The 27,345-nt window shown below is 35.6% G+C and overlaps 1 protein-coding gene and 1 long non-coding RNA gene across 4 annotated transcripts in view; both read right to left on the bottom strand.

Annotated features, from left to right (window-relative positions):
• Positions 1-8,695: 8,695 nt before the first annotated feature.
• The window catches only part of LOC117330677 (suppressor of tumorigenicity 7 protein homolog), a 70,221-nt gene continuing 51,571 nt past the window's right edge, over positions 8,696-27,345 (bottom strand). For 2 of the 3 annotated variants that reach the window (XM_033889117.1, XM_033889119.1), the window contains exons 11-15: positions 26,924-27,053; positions 25,349-25,499; positions 24,837-24,929; positions 24,180-24,319; positions 8,696-12,022 (exon numbers count right to left, since the gene is read on the bottom strand). In XM_033889117.1, coding sequence (XP_033745008.1) covers positions 11,927-12,022; positions 24,180-24,319; positions 24,837-24,929; positions 25,349-25,499; positions 26,924-27,053 — 610 coding nt within the window. In that variant the 3' untranslated portion in view covers positions 8,696-11,926. The remainder of the gene's footprint in view (positions 12,023-24,179; positions 24,320-24,836; positions 24,930-25,348; positions 25,500-26,923; positions 27,054-27,345) is intronic. The other variant, XM_033889118.1, reaches the window with a different exon arrangement.
• LOC117330678 lies at positions 14,587-22,312 on the bottom strand. The gene is made up of 2 exons (XR_004533385.1): positions 20,311-22,312; positions 14,587-19,758 (listed from the first exon to the last, which is right to left on the bottom strand). It is a non-coding gene; the product is annotated as an uncharacterized LOC117330678 (long non-coding RNA).

The raw sequence follows: 27,345 nt of genomic DNA, 5'->3' as shown, positions 1-27,345 counted from the left end.
TTATAGAGATAGCATTATACATAAAGATCTGCATTAAATCATAACATTACAAGATAGTATTGTTTACGGCATGTTTTAATAGAATTTCCGACACTTCAGAAGGCATGAGTCAAATAAAAAAAATTAAACTTAATTTATTTTACAGTAATTGCGAAACACGTTATAACAACTTATATCAATCACGCTTGTTGGCCCTGATGGAAGCGCGATATGGGTCTCATTGTGGGAGGAAACTCGAGTTCATGTACCCAAGGGAAAGCACATGTGGTCGGGCAGGTGATCCCGTACCTTTTCACGTCCGATCGGGGAATCGAACCCCGGCCGCCTAGGTGAAAGGCAAGTGTGTTACTACTGTGCCACCTGGCCACCCAAATTTTACTTATAATAATGTAGAAAGCGTATATCAAATATATATCTCAATAATGTAGGAAACAGACGCCAATTATAATAATGTAGAAAGCACGCGCAAAATATATTTATCTAATATAGAATGTATTTATCAACTATAATATATAACTTATAATAATGTAAAAGACACCTGTCAAATATAGCTTATAATAATGTAAAAGGCACCTGTCAACTATAACTTATGATAATGTAAAAGACACCTATCAAATATTACATGTAATAATGTAAAAGGCACCTGTCAAATATAACATATAATAATGTAAAAGGCACCTGTCAACTATAACTTATGATAATTTAAAAGACACCTATCAAATATTACATGTAATAATGTAAAAGGCACCTGTCAAATATAACTTATGATAATGTAAAAGACACCTGTCAAATATCACTTATAATAATGTAAAAGGCACGTGTCAGATGTAAACGTCAAATATGTTTTTTAATGATGTAGAAGGCACGAGGTAAATATAGATTACGGTTAAACCTGTCAAATATAACATATAATAATGTAAAAGGCACCTATCAAATATAACATGTAATAATGTAAAAGACACCTGTCAAATATAACTTATAATAATGTAAAAGGCACGTGTCAGATGTAAACGTCAAATGTGTTTTTTAATGATGTAGAAGACACGAGGTAAATATAGATTCCGGTTAAACCTGTTATAAAGGACACCTCTATATAAAGGACACTTTTGATCTGTCCCTTTGGTGTCCTTTATAGACAGGGTTTGCCTGTTTAACTTATAGTATCGTAGAAGACACTCGTGAAACACTTGGAAACGTATACTGATCTGGCTTATAATCAACTTTCATTGTGTTTTGAATTTAGTATTGCACGGTTGCATACTCTGTAATGTTCCGTAAGGCCAAAAGTTAAAAAATGAACTGAACTGAACTACAAACCAAACATACTGTGATTATATGATTAACATTACACATATCCAGAGCTGTGGTTTTGTTATTTGCCAAATCTAAGTTTAATTAGTATAGAACCAGATCGGCTGGTCCTTAAAATATGGCTTAACCCCATGATGTTATCTTTACAATAGGATGTTCTGATGTAAACACTTGTCCCCACGCCCCGGGCTCGTGTGTCGGGATTATGAGGGGGAGCACGAACTGGGCACTAGGCGGGCCATAACACCATTAGAGGTAAGGAGTTTGCACTTGAAATCGTCCCCTTCGTGTCCAATGTTTCCTAGTTTCAAAGCGTCAACACCCTATAGTCTACTCAGACAATGGTTTGTTTGTGGAACAAAATGAGGCAATACATCTGGACCACGAAATCGCTGGGGGAGGAGAGAGGGGAAGACGGGATCCAGCTGCTGCACGCGCATCACTCAATGGGAGGGTCTATCGTAATCGAAATCTTTACACGGGGCAATGCTCAGATTTACTAACTCGAGTTTCTTTTACTCGTTAGAATCTCTCATACGTTTACGTGTTAGAATCTCTCATATTTACGTGTTGTAATCTCTCATATGTTTACGTGTTATAATCTCTCATATGTTTACGTGTTATAATCTCTCATATGTTTACGTGTTATAATCTCTCATATGTTTACGTGTTAGAATCTCTCATATGTTTACTTGTTATAATCTCTCATATGTTTACTTGTTAGAATCTCTCATATGTTTACGTGTTAGAATCTCTCATATGTTTACGTGTTGTAATCTCTCATATGTTTACGTGTTATAATCTCTCATATGGTTACGTGTTATAATGTCTCATATGTTTACGTGTTATAATCTCTCATATGTTTACGTGTTATAATCTCTCATATGTTTACGTGTTATAATCTCTCATATGTTTACTTGTTGTAATCTCTCATATGTTTACGTGTTATAATCTCTCATATGTTTACTTGTTAGAATCTCTCACATGTTTACGTGTTACAATCTCTCATATGTTTACGTGTTGTAATCTCTCACATGTTTACTTGTTAGAATCTCTCATATGTTTACGTGTTACAATCTCTCATATGTTTACGTGTTGTAATCTCTCATATGTTTACGTGTTAGAATCTCTCATATGTTTACGTGTTGTAATCTCTCACATGTTTACGTGTTATAATCTCTCATATGTTTACGTGTTATAATCTCTCATATGTTTACGTGTTATTATAATCTCTCACATGTTTACGTGTTATAATCTCTCATATGTTTACGTGTTAGAATCTCTCATATGTTTACGTGTTGTAATCTCTCATATGTTTACGTGTTGTAATCTCTCATATGTTTACGTGTTATAATCTCTCATATGTTTACGTGTTGTAATCTCTCATATGTTTACATGTTATAATCTCTCATATGTTTACGTGTTATAATCTCTCATATGTTTACGTGTTAGAATCTCTCATATGTTTACGTGTTATAATCTCTCACATGTTTAAGTGTTATAATCTCTCATATGTTTACGTGTTAGAATCTCTCATATGTTTACGTGTTGTAATCTCTCATATGTTTACGTGTTGTAATCTCTCATATGTTTACGTGTTATAATCTCTCATATGTTTACGTGTTGTAATCTCTCATATGTTTACATGTTATAATCTCTCATATGTTTACGTGTTATTATCTCTCATATGTTTATGTGTTAGAATCTCTCATATGTTTACGTGTTATTATCTCTCATACGTTTACGTGTTATAATCTCTCATATGTTTACGTGTTGTAATCTCTCACATGTTTACGTGTTGTAATCTCTCATATGTTTACTTGTTATAATCTCTCATATGTTTACGTGTTATAATCTCTCATACGTTTACGTGTTATAATCTCTCATATGTTTACGTGTTGTAATCTCTCATATGTTTACTTGTTGTAATCTCTCATATGTTTACGTGTTATAATCTCTCATATGTTTACTTGTTAGAATCTCTCACATGTTTACGTGTTACAATCTCTCATATGTTTACGTGTTGTAATCTCTCACATGTTTACGTGTTGTAATCTCTCATATGTTTACTTGTTAGAATCTCTCACATGTTTACGTGTTACAATCTCTCATATGTTTACGTGTTATAATCTCTCATATGTTTACGTGTTGTAATCTCTCATATGTTTACTTGTTATAATCTCTCATATGTTTACTTGTTATAATCTCTCATATGTTTACGTGTTAGAATCTCTCATATGTTTACGTGTTATAATCTCTCATATGTTTACGTGTTATAATCTCTCATATCTTTTAAGTGTTATAATCTCTCAAAGCCTAAATACCCTTCACCTCTCCTATCGTTTGTTAATAAGCATGGTAAACGCAATATAAGACTTCAATAGAACTAGCCTTATAGTTAATAGTTCACGATTACCTTACAGTCCCGTCCCCCCCCCCCCAAACTAGCATTTAGAAGAGGCTTACGCTCCCAGAACGACTTATTCTCATTGAGCTCATAGATATTGTTTCCGTGTAAATCTATATATTTATATGTTGTCATCGTTTTGTCGACTTCGAGATGCAACTCAAGTTTCGTTAACACGTCGGCATTGTATCGAATGAATCTTTTTTTTCACAATTGTGCCAATCGCCGAGACATAACGAATTACAATATTTAAATGTGTGCACGGTTTTGTATGGGGACAGAGAAGATGACGAAAGCTGTATTTTGTTTCAAGAGTGCCTCACTACTTAAATCTGAATTTGCTAAGTGTTTTATATCATTCCTTGACAAAGGTTAACATGTTTTTGTTTTTGTTTTACATCGTACATACTATAACTTCTAACACTCATTCCACGAATCAATTGGTTTCTCGAACTGTATTTGGGCGGCAGCGATGTATTCTTATGGCTAATACAAAACCAATAATATCTTAAAGGTACCAAAGCCTGCAACATGTACTAGACCTACAACCAAACAATGTACGTAAGGTTTTTTGCAAAACAAAAACAAAAAAAAACAAAAAATAACAAAACAAAAAATGCAGAAAAATACCGACATAATAACGAGCCAATAATTCCAATTCAAAATCATTAAAACGAGAGCAAAACATTAATATAAATATAGATTTGCATGGAGACATTTGAAAAGGTACAATGAGATCAGGACCAGGTACTCCGAATGAGAAAGCGTCTTCTGTGTCATCGGAGACACCCGCCACACAAATGTAGGCCACGACGATAACCGCCATACAAATATAGGTCACGACGACACCCGCCATACAAATCTAGGTCACGACGACACCCGCCATACAAATCTAGGTCACGACGACACCCACCATACAAATCTAGGTCACGACGACACCCGCCATACAAATCTATGTTTAATCCGGGTAAAGTCACAATCACAAACTGAGAACTAGCGTCGTGAAAAGGGAACCGCTATGCATATCAAAAGGTGTCGAACTAATCTGATTTCATATCGTATAAGGAAATAGAAAATTTCCAAAATCAAATAATTATATCGATCATAAAACGTTCCTGTGGTCATTACCAACCTTTTTTGCATTGATTAGAATTCGGACTGGATGTTCGTTTTCAATCAGTGCGACCAAAAATAGAGTTGTTGTTTAAAAGAATCCTGGACAGAACACAGGCGTCTGCGTCCGGTTAATGGTTAAGATATAATAATATTGCTACTATAGTATAGTAGTAGCAATATTATTATATCTTAACCATTAACCGGACGCAGACGCCTGTGGACAGAACGACGGACGGACACGCAATGTTAATTATAAAAATAATTACAGGATACTTCCATCCGGGTACTCCATCATTTGATAATTTGTCACAGTTTCAAATATAAGAATTGAAAGATAATATACGTACCGCAAATCCTCCAGTCCCCGAATGATTCCAACAAAGGCTATAAGAAGTAAAACACTAGCTTCAACTCCTGCGTGGCGTGACACCATTCCATACATGTATCCGGATCACAGGTAACAGCTTCCGTGTTCAATTTTAGACAAACTTTCATCACCATAATCACATGTCTTCCTTTTATGAAGGTACGTCCGATTGTACAAAATGGAACAACCAATGTGCAGCAAGAAATCCAGTCATGTTTCAATTTTTATAAAGATGACGAATCCAAAGACATAAACATATTACAGGCTAAGTCTCTTGATTAACACGAGACAGACCGCGTATGGCCTTCCTAATTTGCTCACACACAGACGAAACTGCAGCATACGAATTTTCATAAATATATTTCATAGAGGCTGTCGAACCGTACATTGGAAACCGCCATGAGGGAAAAGTATTTGCAACTTGAATTAAAACCAGATTTTTTTTATATAATTAATCCATTTGATTAATTTTTTTCCCTCAATGTATAATTACATAATATATGGACTAACAGCTTTCAACATAGAAAAATAAAGTGTCGTTTAGGTAAGCTCTTGGATACAGTCACACAATAAAAAGCGGAAGCATAATATTTATTTTAAGCTAAGCTAACAAGAAACGTTATTCCTGGTCGATTACGTGAATAGGTTTAGTGGGCGGTACTTTGATGTTAATGAAACAATATCCAGACCTGCTGTTTATAGTATTCAAATAATTGACATCTGGGTCAAGCATTGCCCTTAACACGATAATACTGTTCCTTTAACAATAAAGTCGACATTATGGAGAGTATATTTGTCATTCCTAGTTTAGTCACTTCGTTTTTACTAAAGGAAATTATTCTTCATGATAAAACAGCGAAAACATCTTCTAGTATTCAAATATTACGTCCGAGAAATCAGTATTTATGACCAAGTTGTCATTTAATCATAGAACAATGTTGATCCAGTAGTTAACCAAATTTTATATTTTATTTATTATATAAGATAGATTATAAAGTATATGAGATATCTTATATGTTTATAAGATAATTTCATCTTGTTTCTTTGTAAGAAATCCAATATGTTTATATCTTAAAACTTATGAGATATTTTATATCTTTTATAAGTTATCCTGTAAAGTATAAAGGATATTTTATAAAATGATAACTGGACAAACATTTCTCCATGAATAAATGATAAATTGGCTTGCCATAAGCGTTAGTTATTTCGATAGTTGTAGAGTAAACGACCCTAGATAAAAAAAAAACGCAGTAACATTCAAATTATGTATGATAGTTTCCAAATTAAACAAAAGAAAAAGGGAGAAAAACAGAAATACAAATGAAACTGTAATTCCAACTCACAATTGATTTAACGAGGTCAAGATACGAAAACAGTTTTGATTTGGACGGAAACTCTTCAAAAGGTGCAAGTAAGGTGTCTTCTGCTTCGTCCAACATTCCATCGACGAATTATTTGAGATATTTTGGTTCACGGTGGTTTTATTTCGGAAATCAATGTGCCACACTTTTTTGGTATACCATGACATTTTACACGACGAAACCGAAGGCTCTAATGCCATGCTAGCGACTTCTCAGTTTCTCATGACTGGAGACAATCAAATGGTAGATCGCCGCGAGACTTCGTTTCTGCCATGATACATTCCAATGGCACAGATAACTTATGAATCGACAGAAGAAATTCCGGATTTCGAAGTTGTCAGGAATTGGTTTATGAAGTACTTGACGAACAAATGTTTTTCTCGCGATCTTTTACGCCATCGTTCGAATGTTTTCTTTTAATTCTTCACGTTGTCATCGTTTGGGACTCCACCAGCCAATGAAGATTACCAACTTAGCGTCTCCTTTCCTTTGTCACATCTTTCGTGAAGGTGTTCATTTGTAGTATCTGTTGACATTTGTATTGACGTAATCGTTTGTCAATAGTATTGCTTAGTATCTCGGCAGTCGCAGTCTATGTTGTAGGTAACATATTTTTGCAAATGAACTTATTTCATTGGCTTAATTTATTATTGATATAAATGAGATAATTAATTCACAATACTCATGTCCATCCTGTTTTAACAATGCATTATTGTTATCCATTTGTTTGTATTCATATTCTCTGCACTGTACCGTTTACGAGAATAAACAATTGTCGTTGCAATATCAATTATTATCTTTTGTTTATGTTCATATTCTCTGCACTGTACCGTTTACGAGAATAAACAATTGTCGTTGCAATATCAATTATTATCTTTGGCCTTTGACATATAGAAAATATTCTTTAATCTTATTGCTAAGTATTTTGACCTTGCTGGTCGTTAGTTCTGTTCTCATTGGAGATTTGAGCAGTGCTCTCGATACATTTCAGCCCAAATATTTTTTGAAACACTCCTTTTTCGTTTTTGATTAAAAACTACCGATTCGTTTGCATGTCGGTATTTTCTATTTCTTTTTTTTTTCGGCGATGCACGTGTGACTAACTAACAGTACATACAGAGTTAAAGTCCGGCTATATATCTCAACTTTAAGGGGTGTTAAATTATTGAATGATTTTGTGAGCTGACGTAAAAGTATCTTTTCCACAAATCCCCAAGTACGACGCAGAAAGGAAGTTACATTGGCTACAGCAGGTCGTCAACTTTTTCTCATTTTTTAAACTAAATATCAGACATCTTCCATGGATCGATATTTTAAGTCTCATTTTGTTCATAGTTAATTAGTGCAGAGAAACTGGCGCTAGTTCAATATAGAATATGCGACATATTCAAACTAATGTTTGGTTCAAGTGCCTGGCGATTCTGTCGTCATTGCCCTATTTATTATTGAAGAAAGTGTTGTTGCCTAGATTTACACAAGAGTCGTTAGTGGGCCAAAGGACGCTTACACTTTAGAAACGCCATCCCCCGATATCGTTCAGGTCTCCCAGTAGGTGTCTAGAGTGTTCCATTTTGTCAATGGGTAACACTAGCTTCACACTCTTAAATCATATGGGCTAATCAAGATTAAAAATTTTAATCATCAGAATGTGTTAGCAATAATAAAACATGTTATTTTAGCAACGAAAACGTCCAAATCAACATGGCTCTCTTCTGTTTTTTACTTTGATGGTATTTTATTGATCATATTGTCAAACAGAGCCAGTCTGAATTCATGTCAAAATTGTATGGTTCAGAATATACACGTCTTTTTAAATCCAATATGGCAAATTAATAAATCTATTGAATCATTTCGTCTCCCCATCAAGCTTTTGATATTTCCTTCACCATATATCAAGATCAATAAGTCACCTCTCGGGTATCCAATACTTTCGACCCTTCTAACATCAATATCACTGACGAGTTATAGAATAACAGCTGTATGGTGCAGGTATATTTTTTCGCTCTACAGTATCTAACTCTCAAAATGTATTGACAGGTGTTAATATCTTGTGTCTTGTACAACCGTTTCAAACAGAAATGTCTCCAGGGTCCATGTAATTGTTAAGATATAGGAAAAAAGACAAACACCGAATTCATATTTCATACAATATTTTACTGAAGCACATCTGTGCTACACCTCTTCAGTGTCATAGAATATTAAACACAGAGAGATGATAATCTCACTTAATGTCATGGCTCATTTTAACGTATAATATAATCATGTCATGTATCAGAAACCAAGGCAGCTACCCCAGTATATAAGTATGTATGTATCCTTAATAGCATTCCTTAATACAAGTACAATTTGTTGTATATGAACAAAAATACAAACTTACCCGGTAACCTATTCATTTCATTTGTAGAATTATCAAATACACACAAAACGTTAACTACCCGTATTTGAGGAATTGATCAATACTGTATGGTTATCAGATGCTTGTCAAATGACTCTAAGAATTGTAGAATTGTGTATAGTTGTATATATTTGTATTTTAATATTTTACTTCGGGGTTATTCCTAAAACATTGGCCCTAAATGACACAACTTGTCGATGAGTACAAAAACAATACAATGCTTAGTATAGTGTTGAAAGTCTGCATTAATCTGAGTTACCTTATAAGTATATAGAGCTGTCGTTTATGTCTTAAATGGTCATGTACAATTTACTCAAAATATATTTTAGAAATTATACTTCAGCGAGATACAAGCTAGGTAACTTGTGCGTGGGTTTGTCGCTACTCTGTTGACATAAAAGTTGAGACGGTTAGATAGGAAAATTTCAATTAAATCAGTTTCACCCTTAATCCATGTTCTTACAACAAATAAAACACTCCTTCTCATAGCATGCCAATCAACCTGGACATAAACAAAAATAAAATTCCTGTCTCGCCACTAATCTGCCCACAGGTTACCTGCCTCGGCCAGGTAAAATTACAGGTAAGGATCTAGACAGTTACAGTGACACTAATTAAGGTAAACAGATCAAGCCATTCACCCAAGCAGTCTACAGAATTCCTAATCCATGTTCTGTCACATATTTCAAACAAAAACACCAGAAGAGAATTGATATTACTTTTGACATGTATGACAATATCATAAATCCTAGATTTTATACTTAAGATGTTGGCTAATTATGAAATCTGAATTTTAATCTCCAGTTTTAATCCGGGGGATGTTATGAGTGACAAAGCTTTATCAAATCAGGTCAAAGTCGCCAAAATTCTAGTTTTTTCACCTTCACTTATAAATTATTTAATATCAGAACAAATAAAGGATTTTTACATCCAACTTTTTTTCTTTTTTTTTTATCTATGAATCATTTTTCTGCGCAAGTGAAAATACGATTAAAATAATTTCATGTTCAGAGATACATAATTGTCCAACATCTTTCTCACAAACTTGTGTGCCTAAGACAAGAATTTGGCATGGTCCCCATATCCTATCAGACATACACATACTAAAGCCTTCCTAGCTCTCTCGTTAAACCCTCAGGGACCAGGTGTGGTGTTTGGCATAGAGTTATCTGCCCCTGGGGAGTAATGCACTACCGTTTAATTACCTCCTCTCTAGAGAGGTGATACTTAAGCTATAAGAGTTATCAGGTCAGGCATTTCTAGGGTATCAGTCAACTCCTAATAGGTCAATACTATACAGATCATTGTGTGTGGCAATGTCATGTGATTTATCATAAAGTTGTTAGGGGCTCAAAAATATGATTAGATCCCCGGGGTTCAGAGTAAATGATGAGCTGATGACAGGTTATTGTGGGCGAAAGCCGATACAGATCGATAGGCAAATAGTCTGCACCTGTTACCAGTAGTACACAGATCAAGTAGGAGTCGACCTTAGTACAGATAACAACACCTCGAAACTTTCACTCACACAAAAGGATGAAGGGAAGCAAGTCATGTTTAATATAACATTCACAGGCAGTAGAAGGATATATATATCAAGAGATCTCTAAGGTAAAAATAAACAAAAGGCTTCCTGTAAATAAAATCATTTTTGTTAAATGAAAAAACAAAAACAAAAAACACAAAAAATCATTTCTCAGGATTTTCCCCTTACAATTGTTGTGTATAATGAACACATTTGTTTACCCTGGGTGTAATCATAAACAAGTTTTGGTATAAAATACATAAATTCAAGCTTTCTACTTCAAATCCATATAACATGGAAAATCAATACCCTGAAAGTTAAAACAGCTTTCCACTGCGTAAATATAGATATGTACCTACTTATATAACATAAGTGGAAAATATAATATGAGGATGTGTATGTAAACTTAATTTTCAGTTGAATGAGGACAAGACAACAGGCCTTTCTTCTTTATAGTTGAGGATTGTCAGATGGAATGGAGAGAGGACAGATATATTTTAACAAGCTGCCACAGGCATTAATATTTATAATTATAAGTTTTCAGTATATCTTCACCGTCAATGTACAATTGATGAGCAACATGTATAATAGCTTGATTTTGTTTTGGTTAAAAAATCTTATTGTTTAAATGTAAACATTCAAAATATTTTTCACAATCATTTTTTGTATTAGTAACAGCAAAATTACCAATAACAGTTGACAAATTACTGATAATATTAAGCTTTATAGAGGATAATTGATGTATTGAATTCATAACCTTAAAAAAAAAGTATTTTGAGATTTTGTATTCCAAAATGTAAATGACACTTCAAAACCCTTATCACTTATGTTGGCTAGAATTCGTTGGAAAATGAGCCTCTAAATATATATTTGTTCTCCAATTCTTTTCACAATTGAACATCTATAACATAAAATATCTATTCCAACCAGAGTTACTTCCCTTCCCCGATCATGACCTTCTGCTATCATTGTAAAAAGCATTCAGACATGGTTACTTCTTTGGATTGAAAAGCTGGTACAATTGTATAAACTGCTGTCTTAAGAATCTGCTATTGTTTGTAAGGTGAGTACTTTAGTTTTTACCATATGTCACTTGTTTGAACTGTTTATATGAGATATGTTTTGTCATTAGATAGTGTTTCTAACATGCACTTAGCTTAAGTAGAACATTTTTGTAGAGGAATGCTGTTGTGTCCAAAACTGTTTTCAATTTCTGCCTTGGTTTCTGATCCTTTCATGGTTTGAAGACATTGAAAATATTTGGCGCATTATTATTGAGATTTCCTAATTCACTCCTATTCATCACCGTCCATAAAAAAGGAAAACTTTTGTTTTACAGTGCAGTCCATCAATGTCCAGTGTTCCTGGTAAGACACACTTGTCGTATCACTAGACGGAGTGTGACCGTGCTGACTGGTCATTGTGACGTTGACGATCGGCCTAGTCAAATACGAGACAGTTGATGTAATAAGTTGGAAGGTAAGATGGCTTCCAGCTTCTCTAGAATGTAACTAATCGGCATGTAAAGCCAGTTCAGCACCTGAAACATGAAGAACAATTTAAAGTAAACACCAATATGAAAGGAGAATTTTTACTTATCTGAAAACTGCATTCAGATTTCTTATATATCATCATGAGAACAAGCACACTGAGTATTGCTTATGTCCCTTACCAGCCCCCGCTAAAAATAGTAAGTGGCATTGACCCAACAACCCTGAAACTCAAATTTGTCTCAGATATCATGGTCCTTTATCACTGTACATCAAAATCCCTCAAGAAATGAAGCCCCTAGAGTGATGATAAATTTTGTCATTATGTACATACATTGTACGTACAAGATGGATGGAGAGGAAACATATAGTCCCCCAGTGAAACAGGTAGGGAACTAACAAGCAAACAAATTGCTGAAGTAATACAATAAATGTCTCCTATCGGCCTCGGCTAAAATTAGAAACAGTGACCTTGACTCAAAAACCCTGAAACTTGAACTTGTCCTTTATCGTTGAAGTTTAATCAAATTCACTAAAGGAATGAAGTACAGACAAATTTTGGCAATATGTTCAAATGTACATACATACATAATACACAAGCATATACGTATGTACAAGATGGACAGACAGAAAATCTTTATTCTCACATACTTCACAAGGTTATCCCGGGGTTGCTAGGGAAAAGATAAATCGATCTCACACAGGGGGGTAAAGACAGCCGGCATGCTCTATATGACACTGCTTACAATAACGTAACGTCATCATTTTACGTTGAGTAACCAAGTCTTGAATGATGATGTCATTAATTTTGACGTACATTCCAAGCATTGCAGATGGCACGATGAAAAACTTTAATAAAATCTTACATTTGCTTGTAAGTATGTGAGAAAAATAATCAAACATGGGTCTGTTCCGCGAACAAGGATATATCAACCCTCTTGTAAGAGTTTGGCTGGCCAGCACTCGCCAAGCCTCGTGCTGACTGGCCAAATTTTTACACTCGGGTTGAGATATCCCTGTCCACGGAACTGACCCATGGTAGATTCCATTAGTCTCCCCGTTGAAACAAGTAGGGGACTAGCAAGCAAGCATACTGAGTCTGCTGAAGTAATATATGTCTCCTAACTGTGAGTGTTGTTAAACTATAAATTCAAGGGCCATAACTCAACAAGACCTATGTGTAATCCCAATATGTCAGTACTGTAAGTTTGAGGTTAGTTATAATCAAACTCCAAAATTCACTAAAACTTTCCCTCAAAAACAACTACACAATCCTTCATGTCAATGATTTGGTAGTATATGAGCACCCTGTATATGTTCTGGACTATAAAATCTGTATGAAAAGTCCAGTAAGGGATCTAATTATATACCGAGTTTGGTTAAAGTTTGACTTAAAACGTTTTGAAAAATGGATCTAAATGCAAAACGAGAAAGTTGATGGCAGAAAAGTAACACTCTAGTCACACTGGGGAATACAAAAATGGCATTTTCCTCGCCCGAAAGGCATTTATTAACATTTTCTTGAAAAATTATCTTCGGGGCGAGGATAATGCCATCAAGTTCGGAAGAATCGCTTTTTATTCAGGAAAATGACATTGTCCTTAAAAAATGCCTCTTGTACGAGTAAATTGCCATTTTGGTCCGAGGAAATTGCCATTTTCCCGTCACGCCCGAGTGCTGCCAGGATTTACCTGTGCAGCGGCGAGACGGCTAGCTGGCAGCATACGGCCGACCAGCTCGTTATCGACACACGTGTACGATTGACAACGCGGCCGACCACCACTGCATGTCGCGTAATCGGGCTTTACATGGAATGAAATCCTAAAATAAAAAAAAAAGCTGTAACAACCATGCTATTAATAAACGTATCCGATATTTGCCTTACCTTTCTTATTTTTAATGGCACGGTTCGGTTCACGGTATTTTTTTTATCTCTCATCACGGTACGCTCATGATTCGGGCCGTCTCCGATTTTCTGCGCGGTAATTTGTATCGCCCATTTAAGTTTGATTTATATAGAAACTTTTCTGGATCCGTGTTCAAAACAGGCGGTTTAAATTCATTTTAAATCGTTTCAGAATCAAAATTGTCGAGGCGAAGTGTTCCCGATCTACTGTCAGGAATCCTGTATTTTGATTGGCTGATGACGACTCACAGATCTAGGTTATTTCCTAACCTGAATAATGTTTCTCGCTGCTGCATTAAAGGCGTATTTTTGCTACAGATCGTACGGCGTACACCAATCATGCTTATCCTGCGTAAATCCCGGAGCCCTCCACACTTTCAAGACCCCGACAGGATAAACTAATGGGGCACGCTGTACCGTCATATCGTATCGCGAGACAAGTATCTACCTATCGTATCGTGAGGGAAGCGTATCGTTGCAGCACTAGTTACAACCACATGATATTAATAAACATATATAATATTTGCCTTTTCATGCCCGATTTGTAAATGGCTAGGACCTACTCATTATAGTTTTCCGTAGTTTATTGTGCACTGTTGAGACCGAATCAAAGTCTGAAATTGAAATCTCTACAGTAGAGTGACACTCACGAAAACAAAAGGTAGCTTTTTTTTAAGATGTTCGTTCTTTTCTCTACTGTATGTATTGCGCCGTGTCCCATATTATTATTTTTTTTTACTGCAGAACATGGGTGAAAATACGTACGCCGTGTACGGTTCGTATTTGCAGAGACATAGATATATGTCTCTGGTATTTGTTGGGACTAAATAAAATTCCGAAGTTCCGAACAACAAAGATATATAAATGCAGACGTGAAGATTTGTCCTTAATGTGCATGCCAATGTCCCTATATGTAATAGTGCGTTCACATCGGAATAACATATATCATGCTTGTTTATTCCAAGGAGGCCTCCACATTGTTTTCCCACAGCTATTTATCGGAAATGTATACATGTATGTTTTTCTCTGTATATATAATCTTGTGAAAGAGAGAATTGAAATAAAGATTAAATGTCAGCCAGTGATTCCCGTGTTCGTTTTTAAGAGGTTTGTCGCCCGGCCATAAGATGAATGCGATTTTGTTTGGTGCGTTAATGAAAAAGCCCCTCAGCGTAAGCTGGATACAGGACATCATTTTGAACGTTATTTCCTGTAATTTATTGTACTTAAAACGTATACATATGTATAAATGTTTGAAACTCAAATAAAAAATATGGTGCATGTATTGTATTTTACACGAAAATGTTCGTCTACGAGACGGGTTGTGTTTTAAATGTGTACTCAAGTAGACAATCGTTAACTCTTTGAAAGGATAGGGACAAGGTCTATTAATGTGACAAACATAACCGTGACGTAAAATGGCACAGAATATTTGACGTAAAATGGCACAGAATATTGCATTTTCAAGGCGTCTTTTCCATCGATTGACGTTATGGGTCATGGTATGCTTTAATTCACATAAAGACAAGTTTCATATCGCGTAAAAATCAATACTGGTGTTTTTTTTTTTTCAATATCCACGCCATTTCACGTCACGGTAATATTATGTTAGTCATGATAATAGGCATGGACCCTGTTTACGTTATTTCTTGTAATTTTCTGATTATTACTGTTACTTGAATTACATTGTATTGTTTTTGCTCATTGTTTTGGATTCCAATACTCGTAATATTGAAAATATCAGGTTCGTTAGTTTTTGCGTTCTATTTCTTACTCAGAATAACTTGCACTTGAAATGTCTCCTTGTCTTGCTGTAGCGTAACTTAACATTTTTGGGCACGGATGAAGGGCACAACATGTTGTACAATGATTAATCATTATATCTCTGTATTGAATTTCAGTGAAATGATACCTTTGCCTTACAAGAGAAGTTCTGCCATGGGCAGTGATCCCATGGGCAGTGATCTCTCCACAAGCCATGACACTGCAACCACCAAGAGAACGTCGTCCTTCGACGCAGATATCTCAGAATCTCTCTCATACACGACGATACGTCCTGCTACGGCCGTAACTGCTATCTAAGTGGATTCTTGACTCATCTTTGAACATAAAACTACCCGTCAATTGGCGTTGTGTGTGTCGGATATTCCTACAACACCACACTTATCGTGCTTGTCTGTTGATTACTTTAATGCTGAGATAGAAAATTTCCACTTACATGAAAAAAAGTCAAAATCATAACTTAACCGATTTACCCCGTATCATTCACGGTAAAATGTAAATGAACTGCAGCGACGACAACAGGCATATATGGATGGGTAGTGTAAAATTCATATTTAATGTATCAATTTTACTTTATTTCATATGGTATTGATTGTTTAGTCCAGATTATCGGTGGCCTAGGTCAGGATAAGCGGGAAATGACCAACCCTCTTTATATATTTTTCTTATCTTAATATATATATATCATCGTTTACACACAATTGGATATGGCAAAAGATTTTTACCAACTTATAAAATCCCTTTCCCTAAAATTCATATTACAAAGATAGTGAAAGCGACACATTATATTTATGATTACAAAGAAAGCAAAGAAAGTGGTAGGAAGAAAGACATATCTAGAAATATAAGATTAAGATGAAGATACTACATAAGGTTATATCATAAAACAATGTTCTAAACGATCTACACAATATTTATCTTTAAATACAATTAAAAACTTGTACATGTCGTATTCTTACACATCCAATACATTATAAACGTCAATAATCCATTGTCCACTAAAACACATACCATAGTTCCTTCATCGGATCAAATGCATGAGCCAATAATTACAGTACAATAGACCGAAGATAATCCGGACACTGTTGGTCCGAGCACAAACCGTCTGGATTACGAGTTTTCCGGACTGCTGAATTTCGTGGACTTTGTGAATAAATTTGTCGAGAACGCGATATTTCCCTTGATTACATACACTTGGAAACGTTTGACAACTCATCAATGATTTGGTATGTTTTTGTGAATATCAATTTTACATGTTTCTTTTTTTTATTATTGTTTTGGTTTACGTTTCATTCCTTCTACAATTTTAAATAAACGAAATTTAAAGAGGAACATCATTTAGGGTTAGGACTAGTCATGGTGACCTTCAAACAGTACACATGAGCTACGTCCCGCTACTGTACATTTACGTAATCATTACCCTACAGAATGTAAAAGTGGCACAAAGGTGTTTTGTGATGTTTACTCCAGATCAATAATAATCTTATCTTGGTTGCGTATGTTTTTATGGACTCGTTCTAACTACGGAATAGCATTTGTTGATACCCTAGTTATCAGTTGCTTAAGGTTTGAAACAAAAACAGGGCCAGTCTATAATCCGTTCATTAAAATCGAAGTAGTGAAAAACAAAGTACCGTTACAAAAACTGAGCTGCACAGGTAAATGCCTGGGGCCAAGACCTCGCAGCGGTTGCTTTGACAATGTGTAAGCGGGCAAGCTGATCAGTTGTCGACACGGATGACTGACCCGAACTTCTCTCCACGTTGTTGAAAATCTTCCGGATTAAAATTGGAAGTAAGAAACGTGTGATTTCATAGTGATCAATAAAATCTGAAATCTGTAAATGTTTAAAATAAATGCTTAAAACGTCAATAAATTAAATGAGCTTGGACCTAGACAGTCGTGAATAGTATATACTAGCTGTCCAATCGGAGAGTAATATACTGTACAATGCATGCAGCATTTGTTAATTGACATCTGCATTTTCTGAAAACGGAATCTTATCTTTTTTATTATGAATCAAAGTAACCTGTTCACGTTATGGGTCATGTGGATCTTTTAAACTAATAACTTTCCTTTAAATCAATGAACATTATTATTGTTTAAAACTCGATTGATAAAATGACTGATAAAAGAAACGAAAAAAGACCATGTTTGATAGACAAAAAAAAGACTATTGGTATTGGCAACAAACTAAGGCAGACTAGAGCTACAACTACACTTTATTATATTTGTGCACAGAGTCGTGAAGATCGGCCTACCACCACTTCTTCTATACCCGGAGGCATAAGTGAAAATTGGTCATCAGGTGTGTCAATCGGAACACCTGGTGAGGTCACTCTGCATTTCAATTAAATAGGTTATCCACAGGGGTCTATTTACAGCATTGATTTCAGTAAGTTTTTAATGATGTTTTTCTTAGCCAAAATTTGAAGAAAAAAAAAAGATATTTCAAAGTGAAGTTAGCAATGCAGATATAACCATTTATGCAGATTTCATTATAGGGAAGTTAATTCAATGTTTAATTAAATCATTATTCAAATTATTACAGCCTATAACTAAAAGGTTTAAATTAAAGTTTAAATATCCTTTTATATGGATTTGCGTTAATAATTTTGTTATAACAAAGAAACGATACTGGGCCTTGCATGAACTTACCCTGATTGTCAACACAAAAAGTATAAATCAGTATTATTAGTTTTATGAACAGTTAGTGTGTATCATGGTCTACCTATTTTTCCTGTGAAGTTGCGTGTACAATAAATCCCAATACCCAGTTAAGAGGCGGAGCTTAGTTGTCCAATAACTTCACATACTAGGAATTGTACATCAAAGTGTACACTAACTCCCCAAATTTGGATGTTATTGGCTACCGAAGGTATACAGCAACGTATACAGTCAAAAACTCACAGAACCATTAGTTTATTTCCGTAATTTTCAACTTCAATGAAACAAAAACTTCAAGGCATACAATCATTTCCAATTTGTCTATGCAAAAAGTCAAGGTAAGTTCTATTTAATGTAATTATTAAACTTCAGTGTCCTCATGTCAATCCGATCACAGAAAAATAAAGCTGAAGACCGTGTCCTCTATATATACAGTGAAACCTCACCTTACGACCACCCCGCTATTACGGGCACTTTTTTTTCAGTCCCGATTTTTTCTCTCTATATCTTTGTATTGGTCGCTTCACTATTACGACCACCCCGCTATTCCGTATTACGACCACCTTGTGCAGTCCCGACGACCACTAATTAACGTTAATTACCCCCACAATTATGACCAGTTGGTCGTGTCTAAAAATTTACCTGGTGTACCGAGCCGTGAACAGCTTACGGTAATTCGTGTCAAACTGGCCATTTGCGTGTGTATACGTAATTATCGATCTTTTGTTTACTGACCAGTGTATCCACAGGTGAGTAGAATGGCTATTAATCTCTTAGAAAACTTTGCACTGACCGGAAGGTAAAATAAACATCCAGTCTTTCATTGTTCGTAACAAGCCAGCATGTGCCGGATTTTGGTTTTACCGTTATGTGTGATCGCCCTTCCTAGGTGGCGCTGTGACGGATTAATACACAAGTGATCAGATCATCTAAGCCTATCTGGGCTTGGAACATTGTAATAACCGTACATTTTTTTTTTTTTTTTATTAATCATGGTATTAAAATAATTATGTGGCTGTTGGTCGTTTTAAGACCCAATTACATACAGGTGAGTAAAATAAACATTGTAACGTTTGATTTTTTTTTCTGGTCAAGCGCAAGTGTTTACAGCGATCTCGATGTTTTTGTATCAATGCCGAATAGGGTCTGTAGTACATAGGTGTTATTAAAACTTGAAAAAAAACATGTTTGGTTACAAATATTATGTATACGATTCCCTGTTCACAAATTTCACATAACGCGTAACAGTTGTCCAGTTCGCCGCATTTGTACAATAGTGTAAGTTTTGTGTAATTTCCTTTCACTTTCACATGTTGTTTTGGTTTGTTTACACCGACGACCTGACTTCCATAAAAAATGGGGGTTCCTCCGAGAAGTCTCCTGTATATACATCATTGTACATATCAAAGTACTCCGGAATACATCGGTCACCTGCAAGTCAGTGGGGGAAAACAAGTTATTACTAGATGTTATCCTATGATAAAGACATGGTAGGATGGGCTAACAAGTTGTCGTATTCGACATGGTTTAGAAAGGTTTTAAAAAAAGATTCTCGAAATATCAGACATAACTCGCATCTCGAAAAAAAAACAATCTAATATATTCTCATAGAATTCAAGTTTTTTAATGACAAAACATTATAGAAAAATGAATTTACTTGAAATCAAGTAACTTTTGAAATCATTAAATCATAATCGATCTAGGTCAAATTGATTTAAATAAACTACATGTTCATGCTGAATCAATAGGGCCACAGCACAGGGACTCGTTTTGGGGTTTTCGAGCAATATATTTTTTATTCATTGATTACTCCTTTTTTTAACGAGATTTCAGAATGTGTATGATTATTTGCTAAATATTTAGTGTCGTGCTAATCCCGACGTCCCTATGTACCATCCAAATAGATAATTTTTTAAATCGGGTTTGAAGAATTATTTGATTTTCATCTTTACCGTTATCTCATTTATTTAAGAAATAACTTACCTTCTTGGTTGTAATAATGTCTGTTCTTGCTGGTAATTTGGTGTATTCCAGTCCTCCTAAATATGTTTTGCATCCCCTTCCCGTTAACTCCCGACAGGTGTCAGCGACATGTCGGAAATCCCATCAAAAACTTTCACTTCGTTTTCTATATCCTTGAATGCTTGAGATAACACAATGTCGTCAAAATCATCCCCTTGTAATGAAAGGAAATCCCTGTACTTTAAACTGACCATTAAGCTAGCTGAAGGGGTTGACATCCTGCTGCTTACCGCTTACAAAGTCGGGTGCGCATTGAACTACATGTAACTGATATTGTTTTTGGCGGGAAATGTACTCCTAATTGATCGTTGATTGCTTTTGGCGGGGAATTCACTCAGAAACCCGAGATAATTCTGATTGGTTTTTAGAAGTTTAATGACAGCCGATGGACGGGCCATGACACAAGCCATTTTATTGAATGTCCTAGACTCGTGTACACTTGATATTTCGGTGGGCGTTACTCGTTCGCTACGCGAACTCGTAACCGCCCACCGAAATATCTCGTGATACACTCGTCTAGTCATTCAATTACTATAACTTAAGCAACCGTTTTATAGTGACGATTTGTCTGCCTCCCCCCTTGGGCGGTTTTTATAGAGATTTAAGGCGGTCGCCGATAACAGTACACACGATAGTCAACAATTCATCTACCCGCTCGCTCAAGCGGAACTAATCTACGTTTAGAAATGAAACAGTCGCCGGTCAGTGCTGTCTATTAAATCGGATAAAACGCCAAATCTACCATGTTTGCTAAGCACTGTTTCACTTCAAATGACTAGATTTTGTACAGTTGTTATTGTTACAGGATAAATATAATTCATGGTCAGTGTCTTAAAATATACCCACTTTTGTCTTTCTGTCCCGATAACTCGGATAACTCGAAGATTTCTCGTGGTTCCACTGCATTCGAAAATTCAAATTAAAGTACATGTTGGGCATATTACAGGTAAAATACTGCATACTGGTCTTCTATACATGCATACATATACATGTCTATATATATATATATAACAAAACAACACAGCATCAATGTTTTATATATTTTATTAAAAACTACATTAAATCACTACTACATTTAGTTTATGGGACTTACTTTGGTATGCCATTGTTTTCAATCTCTTCATCTGTCCATCATGTACGTTCACTTGTCTAGATATCTGCTTCAATGGTTTTCGTTTCAAATTTTGTAATGAGAATGACAAATTGAAAAATAGAATTATAGTTATGTAACTTTATAAACAATATGGTTTTACGTTATTACGGACTAAAGCTACCAACACTTGGACATCATTACGTCGAATGTGACTTTCCCGCATACAGCGCTGTACTCATTCAGGCCGGATTATTTCCGCGTCACGATCGACACTACAACAAGAAAGCGTCTCTACTAAAAAAAATACTAACCAAAGTTTACAGTAGAAGATTTGGAGACATGACACTACCAATGTCATTCGACGCAGGACGGCATACATCTGACAGTAACGATGGAGTTCGCCTTCTCAAAAAGTATAGAAAATGCAATCCAGACGATGAGGCAGAGATAGGTATTATCATAAAAAGGCCACCCACCCATCACAGCCCTTTTAAGGGCCACGCAGTCTCCTTAAAAAGCACTAGTGTTTACTCGAAAAAAAAATCCCGCAAAATTCATTGCAATAAATACATCGGCATTCTATATTGCGCAGAATACGGACGTTTGTAGTACCACTACTAATAATAGATTACGTAATTATGACTTTTAGCAATGCATTTGGGCACTTTCTAATATAATGCTAATTATAAGGAATCAATCTCAATAGCCTTTGAGGTCATTTTACCTACTATCTTCAATGTTACACAAACATCAAAAACGTCACATAATCTATTCGTAATATATCTTTTTTTTTTTATTTTAACCAACCTTATATCATAGTGATCTGAATAAACAATGCGAATCTTTTAAAAAATGTCTTCATTTTAAATCTGTATTTATACTCAAATAAAATCAATTAAGTATGTTTTTTTGCCCGAAATGAGCATGGCTGTCGATGGGTAGTACACTAAAACAAACAAATTTCAGATACAAGTGTTTAATCGGTAAAATTTTGAAATTCTTTAAAGTTCTTTGTAATTATCACAATTTTTTATTGCATAGAACATAGTAAGATTGTATAGCTTTACGCCATGTATCATTGTTATCATGTATATATATGTGATCTCTTGTTACACACGTTAGTGTGTCAGAGTGATATCAATAAAACCTTGAAACCTTGTAAACCAGCCTACAAATATCAATCTATACGAGATGAACCCTTGGCTGTAAAATACATCTTAGTGGTAATTCGTTGTAGTTTACAAATCAGACTTGAAAAGGCAAATATTAGATATGTTTATCAATATCATGTGGCTGTAACTACTGCTGCAAAGATACGCTTCCTCCACGATGGCTACGATACGTAGATACTTGTCTCACGGTACGATACGTATCATTTGTAGGGTGCCCCATTAGTTTATCCTGTCGGGGTCTTGAAAGTGTGGAGGGCTCCGGGATTTACGCAGGATAAGCATGATTGGTGTACGCCGTACGATCTGTAGCAAAAATACGCCTTTAATGCAGCAGCGAGAAACATTATTCAGGTTAGGAAATAACCTAGATCTGTGAGTCGTCATCAGCCAATCAAAATACAGGATTCCTGACAGTAGATCGGGAACACTTCGCCTCGACAATTTTGATTCTGAAACGATTTAAAATGAATTTAAACCGCCTGTTTTGAACACGGATCCAGAAAAGTTTCTATATAAATCAAACTTAAATGGGCGATACAAATTACCGCGCAGAAAATCGGAGACGGCCCGAATCATGAGCGTACCGTGATGAGAGATAAAAAAATACCGTGAACCGAACCGTGCCATTAAAAATAAGAAAGGTAAGGCAAATATCGGATACGTTTATTAATAGCATGGTTGTTACAGCTTTTTTTTTTATTTTAGGATTTCATTCCATGTAAAGCCCGATTACGCGACATGCAGTGGTGGTCGGCCGCGTTGTCAATCGTACACGTGTGTCGATAACGAGCTGGTCGGCCGTATGCTGCCAGCTAGCCGTCTCGCCGCTGCACAGGTAAATCCTGGCAGCACTCGGGCGTGACGGGAAAATGGCAATTTCCTCGGACCAAAATGGCAATTTACTCGTACAAGAGGCATTTTTTAAGGACAATGTCATTTTCCTGAATAAAAAGCGATTCTTCCGAACTTGATGGCATTATCCTCGCCCCGAAGATAATTTTTCAAGAAAATGTTAATAAATGCCTTTCGGGCGAGGAAAATGCCATTTTTGTATTCCCCAGTGTCATGCTTTTGTAACTTTTGTTAAATGTATAGAATCTACAATATTTCCTCACGAAAACATTATCAGTTTTAAATGATGTAACTATACAATGTGATAATGTATGAACATTTCTTTTACCTTGAATATTCCCCAAGAAACACAAATTTTATATTTTACAAATTGTTAGGTTATCATTAGTATGATATTAATAAGCTAGTGGAAAACAACTGTCTACATCCCCTTAATCATGACTATGATAGGGAAAACAAAAACTGCCAGGTATTTTTTTATTCATTTAAATCAACTTAGTCATTTCCCAGAAATTCGGACAAATCTTTTTCACATGAATATCGTAGAGCCTATGACTTTAAAATGAATCAGAAAGGCAAGAATGAACCGAGACTTATACTCTTTGATGTTTTATTACAACACCATATCAGGAGGGACTTGGATTATAAAACATTGAGGTCAGCACTTATTGTACTGGGGATTGGTCGACTTGTGATAAGGTGGCACTACTTACTGTTTTTGCGATGACACCCATGGGTTCTGGGTACTGATGTGTAAGAAGAGCCAGGAGAGCAGTAAAGGAGCAGAGACCAGCTGTGAAGAGGATGAAAAAGGGAAGCTCCTTCTTCGGATATACAGACACTTCATGATAAGCTGGAAGAGACAAAATAAATTGGTTTTAAGACAAAATGTATTTCTGGGTACAAATTAATCATATTGTGTTCACTTTCAAAATAGGATTTTAGACTGGAAATTTTTATCAAAACGTTTTATGATTTAAATCTTCAATTGTTACTATTTATATGTAAATTGTCACTTATTTGGCCAAACAGGTGTTGGGAGTGTTCAAAATCTGTGTTAGAGTTATTTCCCTTGTCCAAGTTCTCGACTTGGAATGTTCATGTGCTATTGAATTAGCATGTGTCAGTGTCATCAATTCTTGTGCACTTGAAACTGTCGACCATTTCTCATGTCCCTTTCAAAATTAATGTCATCAATTTTTGTGCACTTTTCAAACAGGTCATCCATGCATTATCAAGCCTTAAATATAATTAATAAAAAATATTTCAACATTTTTTTTTTTTTAATTCTAAAATTCTTTTTGAACAGAAATAACATTTAAGTGAAATGTATTGCCTTAAAAGTAATTGATGAGAAATCAGATACTTACGAGGAAGAAGTTCTCTGTCTGCACTTTCTGTACATGTGGGGTAGGGATAAAACAGATGGCCCTTCTCCAGTGGATAGGGAATCATTCTAAATGCTGAAAATAATATCAAATATTACTCCCAAGAATAATCTACCAATGCATGTCTCATACCAACATCATTTCATTACATCATTATATGATTAACGACAGTTCAGAAAAAAAATCTTTATTTCACTGCAAATCAAATGGATCATGCTTTTACAATGAGTAACAATGTATTCTTAAGGACCATACAACCCAAGATGTAAAAACATTTAAATTATTTACATAGTATTTGAAATTTAATGTTGTCAGTATAAAGTGGTCAGTTGAGGTGTCTTGCCACTGTGCCAAAGTATAGCATTTCATTATGATACTATAAACAGCCAATCATAGGCTCTCTTATTTGTGGACATCGATCGTCCTCATATACATGTCCTTGGATGTTGACCCTAAACAAGTAAAATTTGAAATTCGGACAATTGCACACTTACTGCCTTCCCATGTGCAGTGTAAGAGATTTATGGCACCCTCAACTCGTTTCCAGTGTTGGAGGTGGAAAAAGGCGTAGGCTATAGCTTCACTGTCTCCCCGCTTGAGGATATGTTCTGGAGGTAAAATCAGGCTCTTCATCTCTAGTAAATACTGCAAGAACAAACAACAATAATCAACATCCTGAAAAAGTCAAATTAGAGGCCGGAGTCAAATTTGATACACAGTGATTATATCCTCCAACCACTTGTACTTTAAAGGTTAATTTTGGTTCAAATTTTTCCGGCCTGGGCCAAAATAGATATGTAGCAATAAGTTATGAAATGGACTGAACTTGTTCCATTTTTTTTTTTTTTAATTTTCTTTTTTATGTCCTTGAAAACAAAGAAATAAGGAAAGAAACCCGTATTGTCTCCCTGTATATCTTTATTACACTAACCTTAGGTACATATAGGTCTCATATATCTATATTTCACCAATCTTACCTGGTAGTACACAGGGATTGTGACCTCTAAATATCTATTTCTAACACCAGTACATGGGAGCCGTAGTTGCTGTACATTGGTTTAGGTAAATGTAGGTCGTGACCCCTGTATATCTATATGGGTTTATGGACATGGGAGTTGTGACCCCTGTACATCTATTCTAGACACCAACCTTAGGTAAATGGTTTTATATATATATATATATAGGTACATGGGAGTTGTGAGCCTTGTATATCATTAACACTGACCTTAGGTACATGGGAGTTGTGACCTCTGTATATCATTGACACCAACTTGAGGTACATGGGTTTAGGTACATGGGAGTTGTGACCTCTGTTTATCATTAACACCAACCTTAGGTACATGGGTTTAGGTACATGGGAGTTGTGACCCCTGTTTATCATTGACACCAACCTTAGGTACATAGGAGTTGCGAGCCCTGTTTATCATTGACACCAACCTTAGGTACATAGGAGTTGTGAGCCCTGTTTATCATTAACACCAACCTTAGGTACATGGGTTTAGGTACATGGGAGTTGTGAGCCCTGTTTATCATTGACACCAACCTTAGGTACATAGGAGTTGTGAGCCCTGTTTATCATTGACACCAACCTTAGGTACATAGGAGTTGTGAGCCCTGTTTATCATTGACACCAACCTTAGGTACATAGGAGTTGTGAGCCCTGTTTATCATTAACACCAACCTTAGGTACATAGGAGTTGTGACCTCTGTATATTGACACCGACCTTAGGTACATGGGTTTAGGTACATGGGAGTTGAAACCTCTGTATATTGACACCGACCTTAGGTACATGGGTTTAGGTACATTGGAGTTGTTGTGACCTCTGTATATCATTGACACCAACCTTAGGTACATGGGTTTAGGTACATGTTTTTAGGTACATGGGTTTAGGTTCATGGGTTTAGGTACATGGGAGTTGTTGTGACCCCTGTATATCATTGACACCAACCTTAGGTACATGGGTTTAGGTACATGGGAGTTGTGACCTCTGTATATCATTGACACCAACTTGAGGTACATGGGTTTAGGTACATGGGAGTTGTGACCTCTGTATATCATTGACACCAACCTTAGGTACATGGGGATTGAACTCTACAGCTCTGTGTATGGCCTCCACAGCTGTCATTTCAGCTGTACTTAGGCCTCTTTTGGACGCTATATCTGGTGAAAACCTGTGAATGACAGAAGCATCAGTGAACCTGCTGATCATTATCTATTGTCCATAAAGGCACATGCAGCATGCATACTCCCAACACCAGGGTCATACAGTCATACAGAATTTAGTCAACACAACATATAAGGACTCTTTAATGATAAATTTTTCAAGATTAATCCTTATACAGACAAGACGATAATTTTTCATTCATGATTTTTGCAATGTCCGATGATTCACATTTTATGAGTTATTACATCATTGATTCACTTATTCTACTGAGGTCTATCAGTTTATGACAGAAAATGCTTTTTGTCTTTGAACTTCATCGATTCATT

The sequence above is a fragment of the Pecten maximus genome, chromosome 7 (assembly GCF_902652985.1).
Source record: "Pecten maximus chromosome 7, xPecMax1.1, whole genome shotgun sequence".
NCBI lineage: Eukaryota > Metazoa > Mollusca > Bivalvia > Pectinida > Pectinidae > Pecten > Pecten maximus.
This window is presented reverse-complemented; position numbering and strand designations above follow the sequence as displayed.